This window comes from Scardinius erythrophthalmus, assembly GCF_964197995.2.
Source record: "Scardinius erythrophthalmus genome assembly, chromosome: 9".
Classification (NCBI taxonomy): domain Eukaryota; kingdom Metazoa; phylum Chordata; class Actinopteri; order Cypriniformes; family Leuciscidae; genus Scardinius; species Scardinius erythrophthalmus.
Window position 1 is genome coordinate 48895801 of NC_138229.1, and position 17536 is coordinate 48913336.

General features: G+C 41.3%; 1 protein-coding gene across 2 annotated transcripts in view; it reads left to right on the forward strand.

Annotated features, from left to right (window-relative positions):
* The window catches only part of LOC308696384 (cadherin-2), a 147397-nt gene that overhangs the window by 72022 nt on the left and 57839 nt on the right, over positions 1 to 17536 (forward strand). For both annotated transcript variants that reach the window (XM_081375085.1, XM_081375086.1), the window contains exons 3-8: positions 903 to 1126; positions 13171 to 13293; positions 13626 to 13781; positions 14914 to 15058; positions 15147 to 15319; positions 17063 to 17200. In XM_081375085.1, coding sequence (XP_081231211.1) covers positions 903 to 1126; positions 13171 to 13293; positions 13626 to 13781; positions 14914 to 15058; positions 15147 to 15319; positions 17063 to 17200 — 959 coding nt within the window. The remainder of the gene's footprint in view (positions 1 to 902; positions 1127 to 13170; positions 13294 to 13625; positions 13782 to 14913; positions 15059 to 15146; positions 15320 to 17062; positions 17201 to 17536) is intronic.

The window sequence follows — 17536 nt, forward strand, 5'->3', positions numbered from 1 at the left end:
CTCCGGCTATGGGTTTGCCTCCCCCTCCCTTTCTCTATCCCCTCGGACTCGCGTTTCGCAGTTTCATGCGCTGGGAAGAAGTGCGCAGTGATTACACTTACAAAGGTGGCATTACAAACAATAAATACACATTATGAGACATCACATTTTGGGTAGGCTGTGCCTCCCATGACGAGCCGCTATTGCATCTCAGCTTTTGACATTGAAAGTAGCCTTCTGTCAGTGAGTTTCATATTTTTAATATATAAGCCCACTGCATTCCAAACAACATGAGCGATGTGTGTGTGTGTGTGTGTGTGTGTGTGTGTGTGTGTGTGTGTGTGTGTGTGTGTGTGTGTGAGAGTAATTGGAAGCAATCAGAATACAGGTGTTTCTAAAACACACACATCTGTGCTTAAAAGCTAAGCTCGGAATCATTCCAGAATGGTTTAGATAGAGTTGGTTGGATAGAGAATCGCGATGAATCAATGTTTTTCTCCCACCTGTAGTAGTCATGTACCAGAGTCCTTTATCCAAAGTGACTTACAGAAGTCGTTTTACAAGTGTCTTAAACACTTGTTCACTGAAGATCATGAAGATGTGACCATTTCTTCCTTTTATGTAGGCTTACTAAATAATCTTAATATAAAAAAGGGAATGGGGGGGTGCTCTTTTTCAGTTTCCACACATGCCCCTCAAAAGGTCTGTGCACGGCCCTGGTTTGAGTTCATATTGAGACATTTAACCTGGTGCACAGTTTGCAAAGTTGTTGAGATCTCTTCTAAAACCTAAAATAAGAGGGTGTTAGAGTATATTTCTCAGGAGACAGATGTAAGAAATAGTAGACTGTGATGTTCATGTAACCTGATTTCTGTCTTACATCTGAAAGAGATGTAATTGTTGATGTTTGTTGTGTCTGGCAGTGAAGTATGTGGACTGTGGCAGACGGGCTCATGTGAGGTTTGAATGCAGTGAGCCTGAAGACTTCTGGATCTCAGTGGATGGAGTAGTGTACGCGCTCCGCCCGCTACACCCGACCCACTCCTGGACGAGGACTCCTCTGCTCATTAAAGCCCAGGACGAGGCCTCCCGTCAGCAGTGGAGGACACAGCTCACACTGATCCCAGCCGGAGCTCATCCATCACAGGTACGACATCTGCATCATGAGTCCGAGCTGGAAGAGGCATTCTGGAGATATTAACACAGTTATAGATGTAATGTGGTGATTATGGAGATATTAACACAGTTATAGATGTAATGTGGTGATTATGGAGATATTAACACAGTTATAGATGTAATGTAGTGATTATGGAGATAATAACACACAGTTATTGCTGTAATGTAGTGATTATGGAGATATTAACACAGTTATAGATGTAATGTGGTGATTCTGGAGATAATAACACAGTTATAGATGTAATGTGGTGATTATGGAGATAATAACACACAGTTATTGCTGTAATGTAGTGATTATGGAGATATTAACACAGTTATAGATGAAATGTGGTGATTATGGAGATATTAACACAGTTATAGATGAAATGTGGTGATTATGGAGATAATAACACACAGTTATTGCTGTAATGTAGTGATTATGGAGATATTAACACAGTTATAGATGAAATGTGGTGATTATGGAGATATTAACACAGTTATAGATGTAATGTGGTGATTATGGAGATAATAACACAGTTATAGATGTAATGTGGTGATTATGGAGATATTAACACAGTTATAGATGTAATGTGGTGATTATGGAGATATTAACACAGTTATAGATGTAATGTGGTGATTATGGAGATAATAACACACAGTTATTGCTGTAATGTAGTGATTATGGAGATATTAACACAGTTATAGATGAAATGTGGTGATTATGGAGATAATAACACAGTTATAGATGTAATGTGGTGATTATGGAGATATTAATGGAGATATTAACACAGTTATAGATGTAATGTGGTGATTATGGAGATAATAACACAGTTATAGATGTAATGTGGTGATTATGGAGATATTAACACAGTTATAGATGTAATGTGGTGATTATGGAGATAATAACACACAGTTATTGCTGTAATGTAGTGATTATGGAGATATTAACACAGTTATAGATGAAATGTGGTGATTATGGAGATATTAACACAGTTATAGATGTAATGTGGTGATTATGGAGATATTAACACAGTTATAGATGTAATGTGGTGATTATGGAGATAATAACACACAGTTATTGCTGTAATGTAGTGATTATGGAGATATGAACACAGTTATAGATGTAATGTGGTGATTATGGAGATAATAACACACAGTTATTGCTGTAATGTAGTGATTATGGAGATATTAACACAGTTATAGATGAAATGTGGTGATTATGGAGATATTAACACAGTTATAGATGTAATGTGGTGATTATGGAGATAATAACACAGTTATAGATGTAATGTGGTGATTATGGAGATAATAACACACAGTTATTGCTGTAATGTAGTGATTATGGAGATATTAACACAGTTATAGATGAAATCTGATGATTATGGAGATATTAACACAGTTATAGATGTAATGTGGTGATTATGGAGATATTAACACAGTTATAGATGTAATGTGGTGATTATGGAGATAATAACACACAGTTATTGCTGCCAGGACTTTTACGTGCTTTTCCCAAACCACTGAAGTGACGTCGACGTCCGGGTTAGCAGTAGCATGAGCCGTCAGGCAAGTGTTATTTAAATAAACTCCTGATGTACTTACAAACTTTCCAATGGCTCGTTTTATGAGTACAGAAGCTATTTGTACTACTGTTGAAGTTTGGTGCCATTCTGGGCATTATTAGTGGGGTGATTTATGAGATACATCCTTGGATCCATTAGCACCTGCACTAACCCATCCGGCTGATATCTCTAAATAAGCTCTAACTTTAATAATGTTCAACCAAGGGGAAAAAGGCTTCTGGGGGGTGTTTGGCTCAAGGTCATGGTGCAAAGGACCCTAGGTTGAATTTACTCCAAACCGTCCCTTTAAGTGTAAAACGCAACTTATGCTAGTAATGTGACGTAGTGCTGATATTTACACTACGCCATGACGCACTACGCTACTTCTGACGTCATAAGTTTGCACTTTGACTCCAGTGATTCTGGATTTTGGATATAAACACTTTGAAATTGACCATATTCATAAAAGGAGATTTTCTGTATGCATGACAATGGATATCAGACTCGATCATCACAACCACAGACTTCATTCACCACGTCTAAAAGTAAGATACGGCTTATAACCTGTTCATTATAGTTAGTTTGACTAACGTTAAATCAAGAGAGAATAGTTGTCAAAACAACATGCCTCTTTATACAAAATTATGTTTCAAATGTAGCCTAAGGCTGTCAATAGATTCAAATGATAATTAATGATGGCATATGTTTTCTAATTAACGAGCATAAATTCGCTGACATTTGTTTATTTCAAATCATAGTGCTTTAATGCCAAATGTGTCGCTCTTTCCAATGACGTAAAACAACATACAAAACTATTGATGGTGTTTTGTTGTGTTTTATCCATGTTTCTCTTGAAGCAGGGTCAGACGGTATCAGGGGATTGGGGGGCCAAATGGCAGCAGAATTAATACAATGCGCCCAAAAGATATGGTTGGAAAATGGCCCTAGTAGGAGTTATTTTTATATTAATAACATATGATATTAACCAACCAATTTTATACAACAGTTCAGTAGACAAAGTTTGAATATTGTGATAAGTGATTTTTTTTTTTACATAATATTGTCAGTATTGTTGTTTTTACTCTGTTTCTCCAATGTCAATAGTTCCAAACAAGCCACAGCAAAAGAGTTAAGAGTTACGTGTCTCTGAACGAATCCGGGGTTTTGAGATTCAGTGACCCAGTTGCTGAGTTCCAGAACAAATCATTTGAATGAACGCTTCTATGACTCATTCATCATTAAGACAGTGATTTTCCGCCACCTACTGGTGGTTTTAATTTTATTTATCCCCCCCCCCCCCCCATCTCATTCCCATTTTTTCTATATTCAGTTTTTTAATATATATTTAAATCATTAATCTCATGCTCTGCTGTTGTAATTGCAGTGTAAATGCTTGGGTAGAATAAAAAATGGTCAGAACATAGTTAATTAATGGAAATTAATGAGAAAGTTCATTTCTGCTGGTAATATTTCATGAAAAAAAAAAAAGTAAAGTTGAACATCTGACATTTACTATAAAACCAATATAATGAATGCATCACACTTGTGAATGTCCCCTCAAATGTTTTATCTTCAACATTTTTCATATAATTGTTGTTATAATAATAATAATTGATCGCATTCCTCCACCACACTCGCCTGGTTCCTCTCCTAACCAGAGATACGGGGAGAACTCCAGGGTTCAGGACACATGCAGAGCTCCAGCCCGTCCTCAGACCCAATGCTAGTACTACTTTACTCTAGCTGATCGTTTTTAAGTGTGAACTTGTGAATGAAAACTTTGTAGAGGTAGTTGAATGTTTTATGTGATTTTATATTTAAAAAAAGTGTATGACTAATTGAAATGCCTGTTTTAAAAGTGACAGACTTATCTGGAAGCCGATTGTGTACTCGACTGCTGTTTTCCCCAGTATTTAGAGTTTATGTATGATTGTATGCGTTTTGTTTTGTTGATTTTGTCTGGCCTTGCTACGTTGGTGTCTCAGAAAGTCAGTGAATGTGAGGGGAAAGTGTAGCACTGTATTTTACATCAAGAACAGCTATGTGCCAAATCCATCAGGCTTGTGGATGTGAAGCGAGATGATGTCAAAGCTGTCAGTAATATGCGGTCCGCGGCGCTGTCTCACCGGCGGTTCAAGGCACTGTTCGATGAATGGATGCGCAATATGGTGATACATATTGTAAGGGTCAAACAGGTCAATTTAGCTCAAAGGGAATTATCAATTTATTTATAGGGAATCGTGAAAGAATCGGTCTCTTCCTGCCTGTCTCGAGCGGCCAATCACGTGGTGTGCTGGCGGATGGATGGAAAGTGTTTGAAGTTGGAAACGGGCTTTGCAGCCGAATCATGGACTGAAACTTTGCAGCAAAACTTAACTTAGAACCGAGACTCTCAACGAAAAGCAGAAGAAAACTAAGTAAGAGAAAGAAAAGTGAGATGAGATGTTCTTCTGATCTTGACTTGGGTTCTTTCGTCTGCTCGTCTACATGGTTACTCGTCTGTCTGGTTACTCTGTCACGGCTACTCAATGGCTAATCTTAGTATATGCTAATGCTTTGTTCGGGTCCTAAGGTTTTAACCTCAAATGTTTGTCCAGCTTCCTGGATGAGTTCTGACCAATTAGGCACTGTCTTTATTTCAGAGGCGGCATTTTCTTCTGTTGTGGGATGATTTGATGTATTTTGAAATGTAAAGTCTCAGTCTCTGTGGTTTTAAGAGATTTCAACCCTGGGGTCATTTAGGGGTCCGTAAGAAGAAGGAGGTCTGTTTGAGATCCTTTGTCTTGGGATCAAGCAACCTCTGTTGTTATCTTGGTCGGTCCCGAGCTGTGCCATCTCTGAACCAATCAGTCTCTTCCACACTATCTAACATTGACACGTTCTTCCTTTAGCTGGGCTCATCTCTTTGAAGCTTGTGTGGCGACGTGGTGGTTACTCTCAGGGTTTAGCAAGAACAATTGAAAGTTTAAACCAGGGAGGGAATTGCCTATACCGGCAAACCACCCCCAGAGGGCAGACTTAAAAATCTACACCTCTAAGATACCCGCCTACGCCACCCCGGAGGCTAATCTACCGGGGAATCGCCTTTAGAAGCATCACTAAAGCACACAGGTTCGATTACGGCTGAGTCAGGACTCGAAACAGAGGTGAAATACAAAAAAAAAAAATTTATTGGAAAGTCTTAAATCACATGTATGAAAATCCAAATATAAAGATATAATACACACACACACACACACAGCTCTGTTTCCACTCCAGGGCTGGGGCCTGCTCGCCTACTCTCTGAAAAACACAGCAAACACACGTGAACTCACACTTCACCCCCAAATGTGGAACATGCCTAAGACACCTAAAGCTGCCTTTATAGGCCAAACAAAACACGTGAAATAAGGCACGCCCCCATCAATCTGCAAAGGAAATTACTACCATTGGCTACAATCGCATGGCCATAAAGATCTTAGCTGGGGTTTTCGTTGGTTAGCTCAGACTGGCTGTAGCCCACTCCATTTATGGCCCTAGATTAGACTGGTGATTTGGGGTCTGTAGTGTTGAGTTCTGTGGAATTATGTTTGAACGGAAAATCTGGAAGATTCATTTGTGTTTGGTGCACCCTCAAATCCTCCAATATATTCCCCACGTTCCACGATGGCAGCTTGTTTGTCTGTCTCTCTCTCCCTGTCTTTTGTTTTCTATTATTTTATTATTTACAATTGTATTATCTTAAAGGGCTGCTAATAGCTTTAATAGTCACTTTATTGCATTTGGTCTACATTGCTGACAAATAATTTCACAATAAAACAAGGAGTGCTGCAAAATGCCCCTTGTGGAGTGTTCCTGTAAACACAGCCGGTTACGTCTCAAGTGAAAGTAAACAGTTGGGTGGAAACCGGACGTGTATCTGTTACAGAACGTGGTAGTGGAAGCATCAAGAAGGACGAAGGAGAATGATTATAAAGGTATCTAACGACAAAACTCAGGAACCAGGAGAAAACCACACAAACATTAACGAGAACGGATGAAGACTGAGGGAGAACACAGGGTCTAAATACACAGAGCAAACAGAGGAACTTAATTAGATAATTAGCAGGACACAGGTGTAGGAAATGACCAATCAAACAGATCGGGGAAAACTAGGTCACAGGGAAACGGACACAGAGCATACGTGTTACAGTATCAGTGTAATCGTATGCTTCTGTAGTCTGCGTTGTTTTGGAAATCAGTGAAGAACGACAGGAGAGCGCCGGATTGGGTCTGCATAGAGAATGTATTGTTATATAGACAGGCCGTCACACCAGCTTCAGCTCACACATCAGTAACACAGTACACTCTTCGTTCGGGAGAAAGACAGAAAAGAAAGGACCAAAGGAGAAAACGCAGTAACTCCGTACACTTAAACTTATACACATGAAACATGACAATATAAACTTAAAAACACAAAAGTATGATTGGTCAATGCATACCTACATAGAGAATGTATTTTTATATAGACAGGCCGTCACGCCAGCTTCAGCTCACACATCAGTAACACAGTACACTGCCAACAAAAATAAACATTCCCAAATATACCAATCCACAACGTATGTATATTGTATATGATCTTACATCTGTGAATAACAAAATAAATAAAAAACAACTTAAACATTGTGTATTTCTGTGTGTGGATTATTTTCAACCAATGCTAACAACTAATCTGTAGCATGGAACATAGCATACCTCTTCATTCGGGAGAAAGACAGAAAAGACCGCTAAAGACCGGGGGGAGGTTGAACCATCACCTCCTTACAGACCCTTTTTAATGTATTTTTAGAAACACTTGTTTAAACCAGAGGTATGCATCAGCCTCACAGTCGTGCTACTGACCAGACCCAGGGTGTACAAGGAGTTACGCGGGTGGAAGATGGCATGGCAGACGAGAGCAGTAGCTAAGACTAAATGACTGCTAATGTCTTTCACCGTTGTGTCTTATAATGTGCGCGGACTGAATGTGGGTCACAGCGACGGGGATAAAGCACAACGCTGTATTGTGGATAAACTCTTTGAAACGTGTGACGTGTTGTGCATTCAAGAGACCTTTTTAGCGAAACAGGACCTTGATAATTTTAATGGATTACATAAGGATTTTCATGGCGCTGGGGAGTCCACCACAGACTTTAACTCTAAATTGGCTAAAGATAGGATACCGGATGGTGTCAATGACAGTCTGATTAAAGTGTTAAGACTCGGGGTGGACTGGGCTATTGGGATTGAGGGCTATTGGGATTGAAGTCCATTGTAATGATTCTAAATGTATTGTTTTGAATGTTGATATGCCATATGAGTGCCCTGATCATGAAGATGAGTATATAAATAGACTAGTTTGCATTCAGACATTCATACAAGATGCTGACTGCACTTCCATACAGGTAGTTGGAGATATGAATGCTGACATCTCTGATGCTAGACCCTCGTTTGGTAAACATTTGAAACTGTTCTGTCATGAGAGTGGTTTAGTTATGTCCAGTCAGGTTATCTTGCCAGTGGAAAGCTATACATATGTCAGCGATGTCTGGCACACTACATCTTGGCTTGATCACTGCTTGAGTACTGTAGATGGACATGAAGATAGATTACAATATGGCCACATTTGATCATATGCCTCTCATTCTTTACTGTAATCTGGATGGCATTCCTAAATATGCTACATGTAATGCCTCTGTAAATTGGGTAAATAGCAATACCTGAAGGACATTGAGCTCCCAAAAGATACCATATTGTGTCGTGATGTGAACTGCTCCAATCAAGACCATGGTGCGCAACTACTCAGCCTATATGACACTATTTTAAATAGTATAATTAATAATGCTTATGCTGGCAAACCTGGATGGAATGCATTTGTGGAAGAAGCACACACTGAGGCACGGCAGGCATTTAAGGCCTGGGCGGTAGCAGGAAAGCCAAGATCTGGATCTGTGTTCAAACTTAAGAAAAGGGCTAATGCTAAGTTTAAATATGCTCTCAGGTACATCAAGAGGAATGAGAATACCTTAAGGGCAGACTCCCTTGCATCTAACTTGCAAAATAGCTATAATGATTTCTGGAAAGAAGTCAGGATGCTTAATAGCAGTAGAAGCTCTATTTCATCCCATATTAATGGGGTGACTGGGACCGAGAATATATGTCAGCTCTGGCAAAAGCATTATTATGATTTGTATAACTGTGTCAGGGGTGCTGTGAAAAGGGGCGGGGCTATAGAAAGCCAGGTAGGAGTGATTGTTACTCCCCAAGAGGTGTACGATGCAGTCTCAAAGTTGAAGAATAAGAAGTCTAGTGGGCTAGATAATATTACCTCTGAACATTTAAAATATGCCAGTACAAGACTTTATCCTCTGCTGGCCATTTGTTTTACAGGTTTTTTGGTACATGGCCTTTTGCCACAGTCACTTTTGCTGACTGTATTGGTCCCTGTGATTAAGGATAAGACCGGTAAACTTAGTGACATGAATAATTATAGGCCTATAGCCTTGGCAAGCTCTGTGTCAAAGGTGCTTGAAAGGATTCTATTGTCGAGACTCGAGCCATATTTCACAGCTAACCAATTTGGCTTCAAGCATGGGCATGGCAAAGACATGTGCATTTTTGCACTTAAAGAACTATTGGATAAATACAACAACCAGGGGTCTACAATATTCATGTGTTTTCTAGATGCTTCTAAAGCCTTTGACCGTATTAATCATGGTAAATTGTTTGATAAACTAACAGAAAGAGGTGTTCCAGGATACCTTACTAGGATTCTTATTTTTTGCGCAATTTTCCACCGGACAAAATTGCGATTGTTAACTCATGATTTCTGTTCTGTCTGTGTGCACCAATCTTGCACTTCTATCTACTCCTCAACCAGACCACCTAGAGACTTCGGGTTTTCGGCATTATGTTAAGGAAGGTCTAATCTCGGGAACGCACAAAAAAAATCCAGGAAAAGATTTACTATCTCTTAGTGTTGTGATCCCATGACGTGAGAAAATTGCGCTAAAACACTCTCTGAGTTCCCTTTCAAGGGAGCTCCCGTTGCGTCGAGAATGACGCTATGGGGAACGCTTTGCGTGATGACTTCTTGAAGCACATGTAAAATCAGTCCAATGGTGTGGCGGAACGTCAGAGGCGGGTGACGTCACGTACCAGGAAACTATAAAAGCCGGCCCGAAACAGAAAACGAAAGCTTTCTGAGTCTTCAGTTGCGCTCTGTGTTGAAATCTGTCCTTGTTATTTGGTGTTGTCTGTCTATATATATATATATATTTATTCAGTATGGCGAGCAAGCAGCAGTATCGAGTGTGTGTCCATCCCTGCCCGCGTTATTTAACGGGAGGTGACACACACACTCTTTGTGTTGTTTGTTTGGGAGAGGAGCATGCCCAGTCAGCACTCGAGGGTGGTGACTGTGTGCATTGCTGTGCGCTTCCATTGCATACGCTCTGATCCCGTTTGGCTCGGTTCAATCCCGACCACGCTCCCCAGGGCTCGGGTCCCGCCGCGGCTGAGGCTCGGCGGCGATCTCAGACCTGGGGTTCGCAAATGGATCTGTCAGTGGATGTTGAGACGGGCTCTGCCTTATCTCAGCCTCTTACTGACAGATCCAGTGCCTCTCATCAGGGTGTGGAAGCACGCGCTGCGGTTTCTTCCCCCCCGATGGAGGCACCAGTACTGCAACTATCCAGCTCTGAGGAGTTGGATGTTGTGAGTATTGAAGCTGAGTCTGAGGATTCGCCACCTCAGTCTCATGCGTTTGAGGAACTGCTCGATGTGATTACCAGAGCGGTTGACAGACTGTCTATTGAGTGGCCAGAGGATAGGCAGGACGTTCGTTCGAAAAGCAAACTCGACGAACGCTTCCTGCCATCTCGTGCGCAGCCCCAGCGCAGGAGTCTTCCGTTTTTCCCCGATCTCCACACCGAGGTGTCGAGATCGTGGGGGAAACCAGTTTCATATAGAGTTTTTACACCAAACACATCCCACTACTCTTCTATTCATAAATATAAAGAGCATGGTTATGGGGAGATGCCGAAGGTGGAAGAGATGCTTGCGAGCTATCTCTCTCCAGCAACGGCATCTTCCCTAAAGACTCCTACACTTCCATCTAAACCAGTGAAAATGACATCATCACTGGTTCATAAATCGTATGCAGCCGCTGGTCAAGCAGCAGCGTGTCTGCATACGATGTCCATTATGCAGGCCTATCAGGCTGAATTGCTGGGTGATTTAGAGGAGGGCGGGGGAATTGGTCCTGATACTGTGGCAGAACTCCGCAGGGCTACAGATTTGTCTCTCAGGGCCACCAAGGAGACCGCTAAATCAATCGGGCTGTCTATGGCAGCCCTGGTGGCCACTGAGAGGCATCTGTGGCTCAATTTGAGCGATATTAAGGACAAAGAAAAGCATGTTCTCTTAGATGCTCCGGTCTCCACTGTTGGTCTGTTTGGCGATGCAGTCAGCAGTGCAGTAGCAAAATCTCAAGAAGCTTCTAAGCAAGCAGCAGCTCTTCAAAAACTTCTCCCCCGCCGTTCTTTTTATGAGGCTGCTGAGCGGGAGCAGCCTCACTCCTCTAAAAAAAGCGCTGAACATCGTGCCACTCAAAAACAGAGTGTGTCCTCCCATGCTCCCCCACAAAAGTCACGGGGACACGGAGGGCGCGCTCAAACCCAGCAGTCTTTGAGGGGTAAGACGGATCTGCGGACCGTCATTACCGCCAAGAAGGCTGCTGGGAAAAAGTCCTGACGTCCGAGGGCTCAGGACAAATTAGGGTAGTCCCCCCCGAAGCAGAGCGGTTAACACCTCTTTTTACGGTGCCCGTCTCTCTTCGGTACCCTCAGGGGACCGTTCTGCCAACCCTGCCGCCTCAGGTGTTACAGGGCGCAGCGGTCTCCGGCGAGCACATATCTCAAGGACCACCCGGAAACGTAGTGGTCGGGATGCCCGCCCCCTCCGAGGAGGGTGTTAGAGCAGTCTGTTCGGTCGTTCCCTGCCGGTGTGCCGTTACAGGGCGACGAATTGACTACTCAACAACAACGAAATCCAGAAACCAGTCTCGAGAGGCTGGTACCTCTAGTAGAATCTTTGACAGCGTGGAAACTACTGTCGAATGTTTCTTGTTGGGTCCTGCAGACCGTGGAAAAAGGGTATCAGATACAATTCAAAAAACGCCCACCTCGGTTTATGGGGGTCCTGCCCACAGTGGTGGGCCCCGAGCAGGTTCTGGTTATGGAACAGGAAGTAAACACTCTGTTAGAGAAAGGGGCCATAGAATATGTACCTCCCTCCAACAGGGAAACCGGGTTTTACAGCCGGTATTTCATAGTTCCGGAAAAGGACGGGGGATTGCGTCCCATTTTAGATCTTCGAGTTCTGAACGAGTCAGTCATGCAGCTCAAGTTCAAAATGTTAACATTCTGACCAACAATAAAAGAGTTTACTTGCATATTGCTTCCGCCCCTGAATTATGACAAAGATCTTGTGCAGCTGGCATTAGGCACTGTATCTATACATTTATGTGTAGAGTCCTGAATCAGTCAAACTGTATTGTACAAGCTTTGGTCTGTCTGAGGAAAAGCTCGGTCAGGTTTACTTCAAGAGTCTGGAAGCACTGGCGCTCTTGCTTATATGTGTAAATAATGTATTATGGTATTTTGTTTTTTTGCTTTCATTATTATTATTTTCCTTTTTGTTTTTCTTTTAACACTATGGACCGGGATTCTGTGTCCTTAATAAAGATTGAATGAATGAATGAATGAATGAATGAATGAATGAAACAATTGTAGAACAGCCTTAATTGTATATTAACAGGAAAATCTTGTGAAATAAAACCATTTTAACCTCGTTACAGCATCAGTATAATGGGCCATGTGTTTGGTCTTAAAGTGACAGCAGCCCTAATAAACCTCCTGCTCTGTGTCAGAACATCACTCACTGCTCTTGCCTGAATAACTGTTGTAGCTTTAATAAGAACACATTTATATTTAATTCATTCAATGAAGACTATGCAGTATTTTATTTTTTACATTTGATTATTAAATGTCTGTACTGTTTCTAACTACATGTTAAATAAACCTATTGCACCTGAAAATCTTAATTGGTTTAATTCATATTTTTGTTTTATTGTATTTGCCCTATTGTTTGTAATTTGCTGCTTTGTTTTTATTTGTAATAACAAAAATAAAATAACTATAGTGATATATATATATTGTTATCATGAAATAACATTTCTAATATTGTGAAATCATATTTTGGTGACATTGCCCACCAAATTTGGTTATTTAATTGTAAATAATGCCAACATAAAAAAAATAATAAAAAAAAATAAATCTGTCATTTAATTTTGTATGAAATTCACTGATTAGACAATCCACTGACGCATGTACACACCTGCAGCCGTATCACTTTACATCTGTTCGCTGTTACACAAGTTTAACAAATGTTTCTTCACCTGTGACCATATCTGCAGGAAATAGTGTTTCCTCCCCGGCTGACAGACGTGTCTCTCAAGCGCATGAAGAGAGACTGGGTGATTCCTCCTATCAATGTGGCAGAAAACTCAAGAGGGCCTTTCCCACTGAAACTGGTTAGGGTAAGATCAACACACACACACACACACACACACACACACACACACACACACACACACACACACACACACAAAGTTATAGTAATATAATCTCACAGAATCCACATGGACTCACATACATGCATTACACAGTGTGAACACAGAATATTGTTATGCATGTTAATGGAGGATGCTGAATCTGCTGTGGTTTCAGGGTAAATGATATCTTAACGTGAAGTCCAAATGTCCTTTAAAATCATGTCCTGCGCTAGATTTTTATTAAACACCCTGTTTGAGTGTGTTGCGAAGCTGCTTCCGGTTGTTCAGGGCTGTGCTCTCTCTCTGCTGTCATGTAGATTCGCTCAGATAATGACGAGCGTGTGAGTTTACGCTACAGCGTGACGGGCCCCGGGGCCGACCAGCCCCCCACTGGAGTCTTCTCCATCGACCCCGTCTCAGGACAGCTGACCGTCCTCAAGCCCCTGGACCGAGAGCACTTGCCCAGCTTCAATGTGAGCTCCTCTACACTTCAAACTAGAATGTTCTTCTGTTGTTAAGAATGGGCTGTTCTTTATAACTGAACTGATGACTGTACTCAGTAATGGCATCAGCTGAAGCAGTTCCACAGTATTGCTGCAGAAGTGATCTCTCTCTATATACAGAGTAGTTCTAAGCCTAACTCTAATGCTGTGTTATAACACTAGTAGTAGAAGATTCTCCTGGGCTGAGGGAAAGAGGGATTGAGTCGAAGCTAAACATTAGACTGGAAGGGCTGGGCTCTTTCTTGTGTGTAAAACTGTAAGTTTAGGGTCAGTAATATTTAAAATAAATAAATAATTATAATAACAACAAATAAATAAAAATAATATTTATCAACACTGATAATAATCATAAATGTTTCTTGAGCATCAGATCATCATATTAGAGTGATTTCTGAAGGATCATGTGACACTGAAGACTGGAGTAATGATGCTGAAAGTTCAGCTTTGATCACAGGAATAAATTACACTTTACTATATATTCACATAGAGAACAGATGATTTACACTGGAATAATATTTCACTGTTTTTACTGTAAACTTTTGCTGAGCAGAAGAGACTCTTTCAGAAACATTCAATATCTTACGACCCCAAACCTGTAGATGGCAGTGTACGTTAGCTAATTCCTGTGTTCAAAACCAACTGTTCTGAACACAACAGCATGATAAACTCTCAGAGAAGTTGTCTCCTAATTAATATGCAATAACAACCTACTTATGACATGACTATTATCAGTCATTATCAGGGATAACTGACCAATCAGACCCAGAATGACATTGACTTGGTCAAATGAAGCATTTCAGAGAGTCAGTATTATAATAATCTGCTTTAATAATAAACCTGAGGGCATGACACCAGCAACACTGAGATTTAACATCACCACTTTACAATGATTTAATGTCAGAAATATTAACCTTTTCTAGACATTTTCTCAATGTATTGTGCAATAACTCATGTATTTAAATGTTTGTTGCCATATAGTCAGTGAGCACAGTAAAAATAATCTACACTTCTTACTACCTTGACATATCAACACAGTTACATGTGTTTCGCATGCCCTGTATTTGTTCATTTACATGCAGTCCTCTGTGTGTTATGGCCTCAGTTGAGGGCCCATGCTGTGGACCTGAATGGGAATCAGGTGGAAAACCCCATAGACATCATGATCAACGTCATTGACATGAATGACAACCGGCCAGAGTTCATCCAGCAGATCTGGAACGGAAGCGTTCCCGAAGGCTCTAAACCAGGTCAACCCATTTCACATGTGTGTGTGTGCACGACAAGCTTGTGTGTGTGTGTGTGTGTGTTAGTATATTGTGTCTTCAATTTCCATAGGCACGACAGTAATGACAGTGACGGCAGTGGACAAGGACGATCCCAAAACTCTTAATGGGCAGCTGCGCTATAAGATTGTGTCCCAGAATCCCGAGAGCCCCAGTCCAAACATGTTCACCATTAACAACAGGACTGGGAGTGTCATCACTGTTGCTGCTGGCCTGGACCGAGAGGTACACCAATGCCACGTGATCTGGTCATAAACCTTGACCTCTGCAAAGACATCTTGATTACCTCAAGTGCTTTACACAGAGAATATACAATATCAATAAATAAATAAAAACATGTGCTAAACATACATACAATATACAAACATACAATATACACTGATAAACTAAGAAATCATACATAAGCAAGTCTAAAAAGGTGCATTTTAAGAGAGGATTTAAATCACTAAGGGATTCAGCATGTCAGTTCTCCTGACGGGCCACAGATGGGCACACATGCATTCGCTATATAAACAACGTGGCGCAGGACGGGAAAGTGAAAACTGCGTCGGGCTGAAACTAGCCAAACACACTTGCGTCGCGCTGCATTGCACTGGTGTATGAGTGTTAACGATCCGGCTGAACCAATGAGCACATCCTCTGTCTTATCACCTTCATGGCAAAGAACATTTTGAGACATCCATATTTTTATCACAGAAATGCGATGTTCAAAAAAAGCAACAGCCGCATAATCTCCCGGTTTGAGTGGATGTAAATCTGGGTGTCATCAGCATACAAGTGAAACTGGAGACCAAGAGATCTAAGGAACAACAATTATAAAACATCTTGTGTAACACCCAAAAGCTGTCTGAAGATCTGAACATCTGAACATCTTCTGCTGCAGGTTTGAGAAGTCTATCAGCCTCTCGCTCTGCCTTTATTTATTTCTTTTCCTGCTCCCCAATCCTCCATTTCTCCCTCCATTCCCTCCCTTCCAGCTTTTACACTCTGCGAGGAAGATGTTATTTCCCGTTTTTACTCCGATATTTAATAAATCACTGGAAGTGAGCAAGGTCCGGTCATGCTTCACTCGATCCACTATTGTCCCTGTTCCCACACAGCTCAGGTCTGAATGAGTACAGTAACCCTGAACTCAGTGGTTACGGGATGCCTGGAGAGGCTGGTATTAGCACGCCTGAAGCTCATCACAGGCTCACTGCTGTGTGTCTGTAGATCACGTACAGTAGGTCTGTGGAAGATGTACTGACCCTGGGACTGCACTTTATTCTGGAGCTCCTCTATCAGCCTTATCCGGGATAGAGATGAGTCCACATCTAGGCAGGAGAGCACATGATTGCGGTTTAAAAGAGGTTTTGTCTCCACTGACCATGACTGTTCCTTCGAGTTGTTTGGTATCTCGTCTGCAGTGTGTCCTCATCATCACAGCAGATGATGTCCTTTTTCATCAACTGAAGAACCCTAACCTGGCGAAGGACACGCTGTGCTGATTTCACAGGTGAACCTGTCCTGTCCTGTCCTGTCGGGTTCAGCTCTGCCACCGACTGGACAAGCACAGACTCCAGCGAGTGTTCGGGACCGACCTGGACCTGTACATGGCCCGTGTCAAGAAACACGTTGGGAGAATTGTTGGTGACTCTTCTCATCCAGCACACAATCTGCTTAGACATCACCGTCTGGCAATGCAGACTGAAGACAAGAACTGCCAGTTATCAGAATAGCTTTTTCACAGCAGCCACAAAATGATTTTTACAAAAATATATTATTTTCCTTCCTTTCTTTTTGTGTGCAATACCATATTTAAGTGCAATATTATTTTAATTACTTTTCATTAACCTTTTTTGTTTTTGTTAAGCACTATATTTGCTAACTGTAATTACTTTAATGCATTGCATGTATGAAATTTTAGACACTGTTTGCATTACATTATTAGTTTATACAGCATTTCGTCTGTGTGGTCTGTCTTTGCAGAAAGTGCCTCAGTACACACTGATTATTCAAGCCACTGACATGGAGGGAAACCCCACCTACGGTCTCTCTAATACATGCACTGCTGTCATCACCGTCACAGACATCAACGACAACCCTCCAGAGTTCACCTCGGACACGGTGAGAACACACACACACACACACACACCGCTTCTGCAGAGGAAACTCTGACAGAACTGATGAACTTCTCTCAGCTACTGAACCCCACTGAACTGATCAGCTGAACAATGACTGTTTATCCTCTTTTTAGAGCTGCTTTACTGCAGAATTCAACTTTCCTTTTTAACAGAATTTTTTCTTGTTATTACTGTAAAACTGCTTCGTATAAAGCGCTATAGAAAGAAAGGTGACGACTTCTCAAAAAAACTGTGTGCCTTTACACATTTGATTTTCAGTGCTCGTGCTGAGCTTCTAAAACACTTGCACCTTTATTCGTTTCGCTTATTTATTTATTAA